This window comes from Erinaceus europaeus, chromosome 12 (genome assembly GCF_950295315.1).
Source record: "Erinaceus europaeus chromosome 12, mEriEur2.1, whole genome shotgun sequence".
NCBI classification, from domain to species: domain Eukaryota; kingdom Metazoa; phylum Chordata; class Mammalia; order Eulipotyphla; family Erinaceidae; genus Erinaceus; species Erinaceus europaeus.
The window spans coordinates 23,901,929-23,918,141 of record NC_080173.1 but is presented as its reverse complement, the minus strand read 5'-3'; the positions used below and the strand labels follow the sequence as shown (position 1 = coordinate 23,918,141).

Sequence of the window (16,213 nt, the reverse complement as noted above, 5' to 3'; positions counted from 1 at the left end):
TTCCTATAACACTGTTGAACTCTGGCTAGTAGTGGTGCTGAGGATTGACTTGTAAGCTCTTGCATCTGTACAAGTCAACTGCTGTGATTATCTGTCTAGCTAAAATCTCAGTTTGTTTTTAAAGGCACCTTGTGATTTATATTTAAAGCACCACCCCAGCAGTACATGTATTAACACAATTTACAAACATGATCTTATTCTAAAGACACTTGTATTTGGAGAAGTTGGAAGGCATTATGAATGCCTCCCAATATTTAAGTAAGAAGGTCTTAATGGTGTACAGACCTTTAAAGTAGTCCCAAAGAGGCAATTGGCATTAAAGATAAAAAAAAAAAAAAATCAAAGAACAAATACCTCCTCGTTGCACCAACAAGGTGACCTCACTTCCCTTTGGACACTCAATCAGCATATCCACAACTTGGTTGTGAGTTAGCGCCTGCACATTCTTCTTATTTACTTCCACTATAAGATCCCCTTCTTTTAGACCTCGGCACCTTGGACTGTCCACAATCTGTTTCACTCTTTGGCCACCACCGCCAGGACTGTCTGCAATCGTGAAACCAAAGCCCATTGGCCCTTTAACTATATGAACCGTTATCAGTTCTGGTTGAGTGGCTATGGAAGATGCCAAAGAGACAGTGTCATTGGGGAAACCATGAGAACCATTTGAAGCCACATCAGCTGGGCTGCTTGGCCTCGCATCCTTCATGCCGTTGACTTTGCCTGTTTTACTGCTATGACTAGCTGGTGAATCATAGGTCTCTTGTCCATTCACAATGATTGGTTCTTTGTCCAAAATGGCCACTGAGGTGACTAAGCTTGTATTAGGGTCATCAGGATCAAAAGGCAATGGATAACCTCGGCAGAGTTCAAGGTCCACACTGGCACCAATGGGAATAGACTGAAAGATTTTCACAACTTGTGCATGTGTGTGTCCCAAAACACAGGTGTCATTCACACTGACGATTACATCTCCTGAAAAAAAAAAAAATTAGTAGTTAGCAAAAAGCAGTATTCAGAAATAGCACATCAATATTATATTATAACATCCTACCAACTGAACTGGCTGGATTTGGGGTTCTACTGTGGTACAAAAAAAGAAATACTTTTATTACATATTTGAACTACTAACAACGTATCATTTAGCATCTATGTGGCCCCTGCTAGTAGGAATTACTATGATTATTGGAAGACACTAGGGTTTTCTTGTAAAGGAAAACTGACTGCAGATATGCAAGTTCAGAATTCATTTTATAGCTGGGGAGATAACATAGTGGTTATGCAAAAGACTTTCATGCCTGATATTCTGATCTCCCAGGTTCAACCCCTGGCACCACCATAAACCAGAGCTGAGCAGTGCTCTGGTAAAAACAAAACAAAACAAAATGAATTCCTTTATTCAAAGTAAATTATCAGGGGCCAGGTGGGGGCTCACCTGGTTGAGCGCAATTATTACAATGTGCAAGGAACCAGGTTCGAGCCCCCAGTCCCCACCTGCAGGGGAAAAGCTTTTCAAGTGGTTAAGCAGTGCTACAGGTGTCTCTCTGTCTCTCTCCCTCTCTATCACCTCCTTCCCTCTTGATTTCTGGCTGTCTCTATACAATAAATAAAGATTAAAAAATTAAAAAAAAAAAGTAAATTATCATTTTACTGATCAAGGACATCCTCATAGTTCCCCGGGGTTAAAATGGCTCCACATGTTTTTATCTACACTGATTGGTTACATTTATGTAATAGAGAAATCCTGTTCATTCATAAAGCTTTCAAAAAATATTTTTAGACTCATGACATCATGAAGCTATCCGATCCCATTTAAGTGCTTGATGGAAGTCTCTGTCCACAGGACATAGGAGGGCCATGTGATATCTCTACCTGTTTCCATCTTGCCGTCCAATGCAGCTGGCCCATCTAGGACCAAGCTTTTGATCTGAAGAAACTCATCAGGTTCATCCCCTCCAACAACCGTGAAGCCAAATCCACGACTGCTTTTCCGTAGCTTCGTGTGAATGAACTTGCCTTTCAACTCAGAAGGGTTTCTTGTAAAAAAGGGTTTGCCTGAATTAAAACAAGAATATTATTAGTAATCTCACCAGGTGAAAAGCTGAATTAAGAAATGATACAACTTATAGTTCATTCTTCATGCTGGAGCATTTAGGCATAATAGATGTCTTTAGAAAGTCATCTCTTGATGTTAGGAAGCAGGGTATCCTTAGGAGCCTTTAAAGTCAGGACTATGGTACACACAGTGTTTCAGAGAGGGGTAGATTCAAAAGACACTGTAAGCAAAGCAAGAAGTAATAGTCTGACAAGCTTCCTTATTTTCATTTTATTTAGTTTGGCAGTAGCTGAGCTGCCATGAAGTACTTCTCAGAGAAGGAGAGTGTCTTCATTTGGGTTTTTTGTTATAGTTTACATTTTGCAATACAGCTACCAATGTGATGCTCTCTGGCCTGGTTTCCACTTGCTTAGCCAACTCAACAATTGTGCTGTTCTTTTTTAAATATAAAATACATTCTGAAAAGACATAGGTAATATAAGGACATATTATGATCAGAAAGAAAATTCTGATAAAATTAGTGAATTTCCATTTCAAACTTTGAAGCAAATTCTAAATCCAACTGAGTTTTCATATTAATTTATACCTTTCTCCAATTTGTAAAGCAGAGCAGGCAGCTTCACTGCTACAATATATTTTTAAAGTAACTGATATGACATGTATAATATATATATATGTATCATATATGACTTCAGATATTTAAACTGCCAAACAAAAACAATAAAAATTATTAATAGAAGTCATATATCTTATTTAAAACAGATATATATATATATGCCTAGATAATTTCTGAGTATGCTATGTATGTTCTCATTGAATTTCTTACTAATGTTTACAAATAATATCTTGTACACTAACAAAAAAATAACTTTTGCTTTTAGTTGAAAGGAATTTCTCTGTCATTGAGAAACTAAATGAAATTTCTGTTTTTTTCATACAGTGGGCACAACTGCATCTTAGAATCTTCTCCCTCTCCCAATTACTCTTCCTAGCTCCTTTGCTGTCTCAGTTTCATCATCTGCCTCATGTTTGTTTTTTTGTTTTTTTTGGAAAAAAAGTTATCAAGAATACTACTCTGAAACCAGGCTACACATCAATACTTTCTCGGAAATCTCAGTGAGACATCAAGTTCATCATTTACAGGTCCACTTTCCACACAAATGCAGCACACACTTCAGCCACATTTTCTCCTGCTATATAACAATAATTTCCTTTCATCCATTTTAAAATATTGTAGTTCTCACCATAACTTTTACAGTTCATATTTTTTACCAAATGCTTTCCTCTCCTAAGAAAAATATCTTTCTTTTCTAAGACTATAATCATATGTCACATGTACTGCTGGGCTGGTTAATTTTATTATCTGTTATATTGATTAAAATATGGAATTATATATTAATATAAGTATCAATTCATAACTGCATTATTTAAAAACAACTAAAAAAGGAGAGCATCTGAAATGTCTAGTGATGGATGACTGGATATAGAACTGATGGGATATGTACACATTCTATATCATATTACTGTACAATCACAAAAGATGATATTGTGTCCTTTGGGACAAAATTGATGGAAATGGAATTGATTATACTCAGTAAAGTAAGTAAAGATGTGAAAAACAACTAATGTATGCTTTCTGTATGTGTGTACAATATAGATAATAAAGTACACATGCTAAGAAAAAAAAAAGTAACCAAACTGTCTCACCATGAGAAACATGGTTGAGGAGAGGAGGAACACAGAAACTTGGTGGTGGGCACAATGAGAAATCACAGCCCTATAACTTGTAAACCATTATTTAATCACTAATAACAATGATACTTAAAAAAAGAAGTGGGGGTGGGCAGTAGCACAGTGGGTTAAACACACATGGCACAAAGTGCAAGGACTGGCATAAGGATCCCAGTTTGAGGCCCCCACCTGCAGGGGGTCTCTTCACAAGTGGTGAAGCAGGTGTCTATCTGTCTCTCCCCCTCTGTCTTCCCCTCCTCTCTCAATTTCTCTCTGCCCTATCCCACAACAACAATAGTTATAACAATAATAACAATAAAAACAACAACAAAGGCAACACAAATGGGAAAAATGGCCTCCAGGAGCAGAGGATTCGTGGTGTAAGTTTGTCCTTTCTCTCACCCCCTCTTTGTCTTTCTCCCCCTCTCTTTCACTCTCTCTTCCTCTCTCTTTCTTATTTATTTATTTATTTATTCATTTATTTATTTGCCTCCAGGGTTATTGCTGGGGTTCAGTGCCTTCACTAGGAATCCATTGCTCCTGGAAGCCACTTTTTCCCATTTTGTTGCCCTTGTTGTTGATGTCGTTATTATTATTGTTGCCACTGATGTTGTTGTTGTTGGATAGGACAGAGAGAGAAATAGAAAGAGGAGGGGAAGGCAGAGAGGGGGAGAGAAAGACACCTGCAGATCTGCTTCACAGTCTGTGAAGTGGCCCCCCGTGCAGGCGGGGAGGCGTAGGTTCTAACGCTTAACTGGCTGTACTACCACCCGCCCCCCCATTAAAGTAAATAAATAAAAAGATATTAAAACCTCCCAAACAAAAAATAAAAATAAAAGGAAAGAAGAAAGGAAGGAAAAGATGAAGACACTCCATTTGTGACAACATCAACGGAAATGGAGAGGGTTTCACTAAATGAAATAATGCAGACAAAAAAAAGGTAAGTAAATTATTCTACTCATATGTAGAACAAAGAAACAAGGCAAGGAAAAAAACAACATAAACCCTTGGGTTCTGACCTTGGGATTAAAGTTAGCAGCAGGATGAGGAAAGTAGGCCGTGAGGGAAGAGAGTGTCCTATGGGCTGTAGTGGAAGGATACTGACATTTTGGAAGGATACTGACATTTGGTGGAAGCAATGCAACAAACATACATTGAAAAGAAATCAAGCCGTACTAATGCATACACAGTGTTGCCAACAAGTATTATTTCAGTAATTTTAAATGCCCAGGGGTTTCCTGTCTGAGCAATTCTATTGTTGCTGGCAGGCTCCTGATTTTTCTCTTCTTAATTTTAAATATGAAGAGACAAAGAAGGAGAGAGAGAAGTCACAGTATATACTAAGCATGGTGTTCCTATGTGGTGCTTGTGGCTAAACTGGGGCCCTCATGTACAGGAAAACATGCTTTCTACCTGGGAGCTATGTCCTGGCCCCAATACTTTTTTTTTTTGTTAGTTTGTTTCTTGTCAAAAAAAAAGGGGGGGAGAGAAGAAGGAGGTGGGGAGAAGAAGGGGGAGAAGGAGGAGGAGGAGGAGAAGGAGAAGGAGAAGAAGGAGCAGCAGCAGCAGCTATCAAATCACAAAATAAAAACAGAACAAGTCTTCACACATCCTATTACCAGTAGCCTGGCACCCAGGAAGGAAAATTATTTTTAGTTAGCTGAATCTAAAAGGTCTCTCTTTAAAAGGTCTCTGGGCACACACACAACTTTTAATTGCATATTGAAAGTTTCTGGCTCTTAAAAAGGTTCTTTTATACTGTTAAGAGTCAAAAGTCGGGAGTCGGGCTGTAGCGCAGTGGGTTAAGCGCAGGTGGCGCAAAGCATAAGGACCGGCATAAGGATCCCGGTTTGAACCCCGGCTCCCCACCTGCAGGGGAGTCGCTTCACAGGCGGTGAAGCAGGTCTGCAGGTGTCTATCTTTCTCTCCCCCTCTCTGTCTTCCCCTCCTCTCTCCGTTTCTCTCTGTCCTATCCAACAATGACGACAACAACAATAATAATAACTACAACAATAAAACAACAAGGGCAACAAAAGGGAATAAATAAATAAAATAAATATTTAAAAAAAAAAAAAAAAGAGTCAAAAGTCAGTTCACTAAGCACTTCCCTGGTGCAGTTGCTATCCTAGCTGGAAGACTAACAAACGCAAGGCCTTTCATGGTGGCTAAGAAAGCACGACCTGGGGGCTGGGCAGTAGTATACCTAGTAGAGTGCACTTTTTATATTGCACAAGGATCCAGGTTCAAGCTCCTTGTCCCCACCTGCAGAGGGGAAGCTTCACATGCAATGACGCAGTGCTGGAGGTGTGTCTCTTTCTCTCTTCCTATTTATCTCATCTCCTCTCTTCTCTCAATTTCTCTCTCTCCAGTAAACAAATGAATAAATAAAATTTTAAAAAGAACTGTTAATGAAGGAGGGAAAGAAGAAAGGAAAAGGAAAAGGGAAAAGAAAGGAAAAGAAGGGAAAGGAAAGGAAAGGAAAGGAAAGGAAAGGGGGAAGGGGAGAGGGAAGAGGGGAGAGGGGAAGAGGGGAAAAGGGGAAAGGGGAAAGGGGAAAGAGAAGAAACAGACCTAACAGAGTCACTAGTCAAGGTAGCAGGAAGGGGAGGTCAATAGCAGGCAAGGCTTGCTGCATTGTCTACCAAATGAGAAATCAAGGGCATGGGGGAGCACTCCCCAATTTTAATTTGGGGAGTGAAAATGACCTACATTCTTAAGTGGAGGCTGCTGTGGAATTTATGGGTTTGAATGGAAACATGTTTCAGTTATACAGAGATCATCATATTTGTAAGACTTCTCCTATCCAGCCTCTGAAACAATTATAACACTACCTTCAACATTGTCCCTCCCCTTTCCTGCTTTGCTCTGGCCCTGTACAATGCAGTCTGTACATCTCAGTTACAAGTCTGGTGTTCTGTCAGACTTTCCCCACACCTGGGGAGGAGAGGCAGTATATGATCATTTTTATATCAGTAATAGGATGTCTCCATTGAGGATTTCTGCTTGAATATCCAGTGTAGAATTAACTGCCCATTTCATGTGTTCTAAAAATTTGTGTTGAATGAAAACTGAGAGGAAAAAAAATAAGAGATTTTAACATGCCTTTGAAAGGCTGAAAAGAGATGGTTTGTAGAGCTGTATTTACATTCTTCACTCTTACAAGCAAAGTTATAGGACTGTGCCTGATGACAGATTTGAATGAATCGTTTAAACTCACTAGCCTAGTTTAATCTTGGAATGTTCTCAACTCTAGTTGCTCTAGTAAAAAAAAAAAAAAAAAAAAAAATTCAAGTTCTTCACAATTCCAGCTTGGAATCAAAGTGTGCAGCTGTTAATTGCATTCAAAAAATAATGACTACATTTAAAAATTAAGGACTGATGAGAAGACTACAAAGTAGAAGAGTCGTTACAAATCAGTGAACTGAATGTTCCACCGCTGGGGAGCCAGAGACGACCCGAACTGCCCCTGCGGCTACAGACAGACTATGACCCACATAGTCACCGACTGCCACCTCTCCAGATTCAAAGGAGGTCTCGAAACTTTACATCAGGCTCAACCTGACGCTGTTGACAGGCTACGGAAGAAGGGCAAATGCTAGAAGAAGAAGTGAACTGAATGGGTAGTTTCTGGGGGAAGGCCAGTGAGCCTCCTTTAAAAATACCCTGAATTACTAATGAGACTCAAGGGGACTGCAGAAGTAAAAAACAAAAACAAAAACAAAAAACAAAACCTAGAAAAACAGAAGAATCTTGGACAGGAGATATGAATAGGCAGTTCTCTAAAGAAGAGATACACATGGCCCGCAGACATATGTGGAAATGCTCTGATTCATTCATCATCAGAGAAATGCACATCAAAAACACACTGAAATTCCACCTTACATCTGTGAGAATGGGATCCATCAATAAAACAAGAGAACATAAGTGTTGGAGAAGATGTGAAGAGAGAGGAACTCTACTATGCTACTGGTGGGGATGCAAATTGGTGCAGCCACTATGGAGAATCCTTAAACAAATACAATGGAAATACAAATACAATGGAAATACATTATGATGCAGCAATTCCACTCCTAGGCATTTACCCTAAAGATATAATAACACTGATTCAGAAGGGATATACACACCCCATATTCATGGCAGCTTTATTCACAATATCAAAAAATTCAAAACAACCAAAATGCCCTTCGACAGATGACTGAATAAAAAAAGTTATGAGACATATACTTGAAGGAATATTATTCAGCAGTAAAAAAAGATGATATTGTGATAAACTGAATGGAATTGGAGATTATGCTTGGTAAAGCAAGTACGGAGGTAAAGGACAACTACAGAATGGTTTCACTCATGCAGAATATAGGGAATTGAACATATGAATGTGAAGGGAAAAAAAAGTCAGCCTATTTCTAAGACTGTGGGAGAATTATAGTGGTTATCTATGGGGGTGGGGATGGGGGCACAGACCTTTGGTGATGGGAGTGGTAAGGGGGAAAAAAAAGACCATATTGTAAACCATTAACCCTTCAATAAAAATAATAATAAAAAAATCAGAGTTTCAATGTAGTGGAATGTCACCCAGTCATTCTTGATGAAGTAAAGGGGCTGGGCCATGGCACACCTGGTTAAGTGCAGGCATCACAGTGTACAAGGGCCCAGGTTCAAGACCCTGGTCCCCACCTGCAAAGGGAATGCTTCATGAGTGAAGCAGGGCTGCAGGTGTCTCTCTGTCTCTGTCCCTCTCTATCTCCCTCTTCTATCAATTTCTCTCTGTATCTATTAATAAATAAATAATATAATATATATATATATACTTAAAAAGAATAATGACATAATGTAGAAAGGGACATAATGCAGAAAGGATCACATAATAGAACACATCAATCATTTTCTAGAAGGTGAGGACCTCAGGACTGCAATAGTAAGAAACTAACACTGAATATTTGGAATAGAGTTCTGAGAATTAAATGAGACAGCAGATCTGGTAAGAACTTAATCACCGCTTTGTGAGATCTCAAGCAGAGAACCTACCCAAATCATGCCCAGACTCCTGACTCACAAATGAAATAATAATGTGTGACATTTTTAAACAAGTTTCTCATAATTCATTATGCAGCAATAGAAAACTGAGACTTCCACCAAATTTTTAGTTTTGTATTATATATGTACAGAATATCCATAAAAGAGTCTCTTAGCCTTTATAAAACTCCTGAATTGCAAGTCTGCTTTATTCATTTTAATAAAAGGCTTAGTCTCAAAAACCATTTTACAAACCAAACACCTACCCCCTAATGAAATATTTCCAATGTTTGGGAGCCAAGTGGGAGTGAAGCGGGTTAACAAGGACCAGCGGCGTAAGGATCCCGGTTCGAGGCCCTGGCTTCCCACCTGCACAGGCAATGAAGCAGCTCTGCAGGTGTCTATCTTTCTCTCCCCCTCTCTGTATTCCCCTCCTCTCTCCATTGCTCTCTGTCCTATCCAACAACGACGACATCAATAACAACAATAATAACTACAACAATAAAACAACAAGGGCAACAAAGGGAAAAATAAATAAATACTTTTAAAAAGAAATATTTCCAAAGCTCAAAAAAGTAACTACAGGCTATATTAGGTGGGAAAAATAGCTAACCTGGTGGAGTACATGCCTTGTTATGTTCACAGCACAGGTTATGTTCACACACAAGTACAACATATGAGCCACTATGGCACTCAAAGAAGCTCTGGTACTTTAGTATTTCTCCCTCTCTGAAAATAAAGACAACCCAAAGCAGTGAAAATACAGGTGTTAGGTCCCAGCTAAATAAGAAAAAAGAAAAACAAACAAAGAAAGTAAAACAGAAGAATCTGAGATGCAGTTCTTAATGCAGATAAATACCATCTCTACCCTTAGCTCAGTTGATACACTAAACATTTGGCACCCATGAAGCTTTAATTTATTTACTCTCTAAAACTAATTCTTTTTTAAATTTGTTAATATTTATTTATTTATTCATTACATTTTGTTGCCCTTGCTTTTTTTATTGTTGTTGTTATTGATGTTGTCGATGTTGGATAGGACAGGAAGAAATGGCGAGAGAAGGGGAAGACAGAGGGGGGAGAGAAAGATAGACACCTGCAGACCTGCTTCACCCCTTGTGAAGTGACTTCCCTGCAGGTAGGGAGCCAGGGGCTCGAATTGGGATCCTTATGCTGGTCCTGCACTTTGCACCACATGTGCTTAACCCACTGCGCTACCACCAGACTCCCTAAAACTAATTCTTAAGGAAATTAATTACCACATATGTATGTATGCTTGCACATATCTATTTCGTGCTATCTCTATAGTTTAATTCAGCAGTACCTAGTTATCAAGAGATTGTGTGAGGTGTGCAGTATTTTACCAAATGAAAAAACAATCTCCTGATCCCATAGGATTTAATTTTTTTTTCTCCAGAGTTTCTGGCTCAGTGGACCCAGACACTATGGGTCCACTGCTCCTAGTGGCCATTTTTTTTTTCCATTTTATGATGAATAGGAAAGAATCAGAGAGGAGAGGGAGAGGCAGAGAAGGAGTCACCTGCAGACCTGCTTCATTGCTGTGAAGCGACTGCCCTGCAGGTAGAGAGGCAGGAGCTGGAACCCAGATCCTTGCATGGATCCTTATGCTTTGTACTATGTGCGTTTACTCTGTCCCCCTGGGATTTAAAATCTAAAGAGGAAGGCGGGGATAGATAGCATAATAGTTATGCAAAGACACTTTCATGCCTGAGGCTCCAAAGTCCCAGGTTCAATCCCCTGCACCACTATAAGCCAGAGCTGAGCAGTGCTCTGGTGTTTCTCTCTGTGTCTTTCTCTGCATCTTTCTCAAAAATAAAATAACTAAAATTATTTTTTAAAAAAATCTAAAGAGGAAAAAATTGGTAAATAATTGAACACAAGTGGTCACTAGTTATAAATTGATAATATCCAAAAATGAGAGGTACAAGAAGGAGAGAGGAAATACAAGAATCTAGCAAAAATCCTAGATGAGTAGAAGTAAGCAAAGCAAAGTGTGTGTGTTTGGGGAGGGAGGGGTCTGCAATTAGGGGACACAGTCTTGTTGGCTGAAGAATATAAAGAAGGCTAGCTAACTTACCATAAGAGAAAGGAAAAAGATAGTATGATGGTACAAAAAGCATTTTATTATCCAAAAAAAAAAAAAAAAGATTTATTTATGAGAAAGAGAGGATCAAAGAGAACCAGGGCACCACCAAGGCACACGTGATGCAGGAGATCCAACTCAGGATCTCATGTCTGAGAGTCCAAGTGTGTATCCACTACACCACCTCCCGGGCTGCCACAGCAGCCACTTTATATAAAATGAAAACCACAGGAATGCGGATGTTAAATAATCATCTATGTTCTATCATTATTAAAACCACTGCCTTTGGGGGCAGGTGGCAGCGCAAGGACTGGTGCAAGAATCCCAGTTCGAGCACCCAGCTCCCCACCTGTAGATGGGTCGCTTCACAAGAGGTGAAGCAGGTCTTCAGGTCTCTGTCTTTCTCTCCCCTCCTCTCTCGATTTCTCTCTGTCCTACCCAACAACAATGACAGCAATAACAACAACAATAATAGCCTCCAGGAGCAGTGGATTCATAATGCAGGTACCAAGCCTCAGCGATAATCCTGTAGGCAAAAACAAACAAACTACTGCCATAAAAAGTATATGTAGGGGCCAGGCGGTGGCACACTTGGTTAAGCGCACACATTACAGTGAGCAAGGGTCCAGGTTCAAGCCCCTGGCCCCCACCTGCAGGGGGAAAGCTTCACGAGAGGTGAAGCAGGGCTGCAAGGTGTCTCTCTCCCTTTCTATCTTCCCCTCTCAATTTCTCTTTGTCTTTATACAATAATAAAAAAATAAAACATTAAAAAATCATTAAAAAAAAAAGTATATCTAGTCAGAAGAGAAAACACTAAGCAGAGCCTGGAATGGAGTTGGTGTATTACACCAAAGTAAAAGACTATGGGGTGGGGGTGTGGGGGAAGAGTTCAGGTCTTGGAAAATGAAAGAGGAACTAGTAGGAGTCGTACTGTTATGTGGACAACTGAGAAATGTTATGCATGTACAAACTATTGTATTTACTGGCAACTATAAAACATTAATTCCTCAATAAAGAAGAAAACCTTTAAAAAGTATATCTAAATCAGAATAAAGTATTTACATAAATTGATATTAATAATCAGTTCAAGATAATATCTGCTAGCAGAGAAACTTCTATAAAATTACAGTGGAGGAATCAAAATCACAAAAATACACTTTTTTATACATTTAACATGTTATCTATTTAAAAATAAAAAGAAGACAAAAATTTACTGTCTTTTTAATGGTTATGTGGCACAAACATTTTTTAACTTAAGCATCTATTCATGATGCTTACTTTTCTCTCTCTCTCTCTCTCTCTCTCTCTCTCTCTCTCTCTCTCTCCCCACCCTTCTTTCTCCTCCCTTACTCTTCTCCCTCCTTCCCTGTGTCTCCCTGCCACTGGGGCTTCACCAACACAGGCTGACATTTTCTTTTATTTCTTTTTTATTTGTTTGTCTGTTTGCCTCCAGAGTTATCACGGGAGCTCAATGCAAGCATGTGAATCCACTGGTCCTGAGGCCATTTTTTTTTTCCATTTTTTTATTGGATAGGACAGAAAGAAATTGAGAGAGGAGGGAGAAATAGAGAGGGGGGAAAAAAGACAGACACCTGCAGACCTGCTTCACTGCTTGTGAAGCGTCCCCCCTGCAGGTGGAGAGCCAGGGCTGGAACCAGGATCCTTGCATGGGTCCTTGTGCTTCCTACTATGTGCACTTAACCTGGTGCACTACCAGCCAGGCCTCCAGGCTGACATTTTTCCTTCCTTCCTTCCTTCCTTCCTTCCTTCCTTCCTTCCTCCCTCCCTCCCTCCCTCCCTCCCTCCCTCCCTCCCTCCATCCCTTCCTCCCTCCATCCCTTCCTCCCTCCCTCTCTTCCTTCCTTCCTTCCTTCCTTCCTTTCTCCTTTCCTTCCTTTTCCAGGGTTATTGCTGGGGCTTGGTGTCTACACTACGAATCCACTGCTCCTGGAGGCTACTTTTCCCTTTTGTTGTCCTTGTTCTTTATCGCTGTTGTTGTTGCTGCTGTTATTGTTGTTGGATAGGACAGAGAGAAATTGAGAGAGGATGGGAAGACAGAAAGGGGGAGAGAAAGACAGACACTTGCAGACCTGTTTCACCTCTTGTGAAGTGAATACCTGCAGGTGGGAAGCCAGGGGCTTGAACTGGGATCCTTGAATTGTTTTGTATATTGCATGAAAGCAAAAGACTGCAGGCTCTGAACCATGGTGGCAGAGGAGGACCTAGAGGGGGTTGAATGTTACATGGGAAACTGAGAAATGTTACACATGTACAAACTACTGTATTTTATGATTGACTGTAAACCATTAATCCCCCCCAAATAAAGGGGAAACAAAGAAGTCCCTATTTTGGATAATTACAAACAGGTGAATAAATTTATGCAAAAAATTCTAATTTTGTTAAGCCAAGTTTGGTTAAAATAATCCATTTAGAATTTCTATCTTTATAGTTTTTCACAAAGGAATGACTTGGAAGTTACAAGATTTTACTTTTTACTATCCATATAAAAATGTAGTTCTTGAATGAAAATTATGGTGCAGCAACAGAAAAAAATAAAAACAATAAAAAACTTACCCTGAAGTGGAGCTTCTCTGTTTGGCTCCGGATTGCTTGGAGGATGGTTTGAAATAACGGGAGGCACAAGCGATGAATGGTCTTCTGTCCATTCTAAAAGAATAAGAACACTTTTGATTTTCCTTGAAGTGTCTCTGGCTAACTTCAAATTCAACTTTTTCTTATTTATTTTTTTATAGAGACAGAAAGAGATTGAAATGAAAAGGAGAAACACCTATAGCACTGCTTCACCACTTGTGAAGCTGCCACTGCAGGTGGGGACCAGGGGCTTGAACCCAGATCTCTGCACAGGGTAACATGTGTGTTCACCTAGGTGCACCACCACCCAACCCCTCATCTTCTTAACTGTAAAACTACCCAATCCAACAAAAACAGGAATGAAGAGTTTAGATTGAAAAGAAATTAGTCTGTGACCCCACTCTACGTTAAGGAATTTAAGGTCTTGTTCTCTCTTTTTTACTCTGTCTGCTTTCCCTAAGACATTTAAGGAAAATAGTGAGCAGGCACGAATCTCAGAAAGATGAGAATCTGTACCCATGCAAAACCTGTCCTGTAAATCATTATTTCCCTAATAAAACCAATTTTAAAATAGACTGTGTGTGATATAACCAATAAAACTCCAATTGCTAGGGTCCAAAATAAGACCAAGGAGGGAGTCGGGCTGTAGCACAGCGGGTTAAGCGCAGGTGGCGCAAAGCACAAGGACCGGCATAAGGATCCCGGTTCGAACCCCGGCTCCCCACCTGCAGGCGAGTCGCTTCACAGGTGGTGAAGCAGGTCTGCAGGTATCTATCTTTCTCTCCTCCTCTCTGTCTTCCCCTCCTCTCTCCATTTCTCTCTTTCCTATCCAACAATGACAACAACAATAATAACTACAACAATAAAACAACAAGGACAACAAAAGGGAATAAATAAATAAATAAAATAAATATTTAAAAAAAAAACAAAAAACAAAATAAGACCAAGGAAAAAGACATCAGGAAAGAAATAGTTTCTCCAGAAGGGAGAAACTTTGCCAAAACCACTGAAACAAGAGTTGGAATGCTGAAGATAGCTTGTATGACTTAGTGCAGGTAGATTGTGGCAATTTGCTAATACGCTATTTCCTGTCATCTATCACGCCCAACCGGAATCTATTGGCAACACTACTGTGTCTTAACTATAGTCTTACTCAACTTTGAAGTCCAGAAACAACTCAGTGAGAGTTACCCTTAAGATCTATCCTAGGACTACTTTCTCAGTAAGACACTCCTTTTTTTCTTTCTTTTTAAAATTCATTTGTATTTTTCTCTTTTTCCCCCTCTTGTTGTCCTTGTTGTGTTATTGTTGTTGTAGTTGTTGTTATTGATATCATTGTTGTTGGATAGGACAGAGAGAAATGGAGAGAGGAGGGAAAGACAGAGAGAGGGAGAGAAAGACAGACACCTGCAGACCTATGAAGCAACTCCCCTGCAGGTGGGGAGCCAGGGCTCAAACCTGGATCCTTATGCCAGTCATGCAGGTCCTTGCACTTCGCACCATCTGCACTTAACCCACTGTGCTACCAACCAACCCCCTCATTTGTATTTTTCTAACTGTACCAGATAACACTACCAAGTTTCATCAGCTCAGAAATCAAATCCTAATTATAAAAGATATAATGGTCTAAAGGAGATTTTTTTCAACATGTAAAAGCATACACATGCATATGCACATGTACAAACTCTGCAGTCTATGATATCGGCTGGCAAAATATGGCTTACAGCCAAAATTAAACCCAGCACCTACCTTTAAACAGCTTGTGCACCACAGATGAAATTTAACTATTAAAACAGGTAAAGGGGGGGGCAGATGCTAGCTCACCTGGTCAAATGCAAGGACCTGAGTTCAAGTCCTCAGTCCCCACTTGAGGAGGAAGGCTCTTCCTCTCTATTCTCTTTCTCTCTCAATTTCATTCTGTCCTATCAAATAAAGTAAATAAAATTTTAAAAATACTTTTTTAAAAAAGAGGGGCCAGATGGTGGCAAACCTGGTTAAGTGCTCACATTACAGTGCCCAAGGATGCAGGTTCAAGTCCCTAGTTCCTACCTGCAGGGGGAAAGCTTCTGGAGTGGTGAAGTAGGGCTACAGGTGTATCTCTGTTTTTTTTCCCTGTCTCCTCCGCTCCTCTAATTTCTCTCTGTCTCTAACCAATAATAAATTATATATATAAATAATTTGGTAAAACACACTTTCTAACTTCCTTCCACCCTAGGTTCCCTATTTTCATCTGCTCTATTCCTGCTTTTTGGTTCCTGTTTATTAAACTTTTCTGTTCTGCTTTATATCTTACTAGCTTTGAGCTGCTAAGTTAAAGATGCTACTGTGATTCCATCCAGACCTCCCAGGGAAGATGAACTCACCAACGCTTCCTGGAACCTCACCTCTCCAGAGCCCTACTCCCCTAGGGAAAGACAGAAACAGTCTAGGGGTATGGATCAATCAGCCAATGCCCATGGCCAGCAGAGAAGCAATTACAGAACTCCCACCTTTATACCCCCAAAAGTAATTTGGTCCATACTCTCAGAAGGGTAGGACCTGAAGCAATTGTCTCTAGGGATCTTATCTTTATACCAACAATGAAAGGGAAGGGAATCCGGAAAACACCAGAGGAAGCCAAGCACTGTGTCTTGTTTTCTTTTTTGTTTTGTTTTGTTTTAATCTAAAAGAAAAGAGGGGAAAAAAGAAGGACACATAGAAGTAGTAACAGGTATAGG

The 16,213-nt window shown here is 39.8% G+C and overlaps 1 protein-coding gene across 30 annotated transcripts in view; it reads right to left on the bottom strand.

Annotated features, from left to right (window-relative positions):
• MAGI1 (membrane associated guanylate kinase, WW and PDZ domain containing 1) overlaps positions 1-16,213 on the bottom strand; it is a 721,510-nt gene that overhangs the window by 85,722 nt on the left and 619,575 nt on the right. For all 30 annotated transcript variants that reach the window (XM_060202953.1, XM_060202959.1, XM_060202946.1 and 27 more), the window contains 3 exons: positions 13,479-13,571; positions 1,873-2,055; positions 355-975 (listed from right to left, as the gene is read on the bottom strand). In XM_060202953.1, coding sequence (XP_060058936.1) covers positions 355-975; positions 1,873-2,055; positions 13,479-13,571 — 897 coding nt within the window. The remainder of the gene's footprint in view (positions 1-354; positions 976-1,872; positions 2,056-13,478; positions 13,572-16,213) is intronic.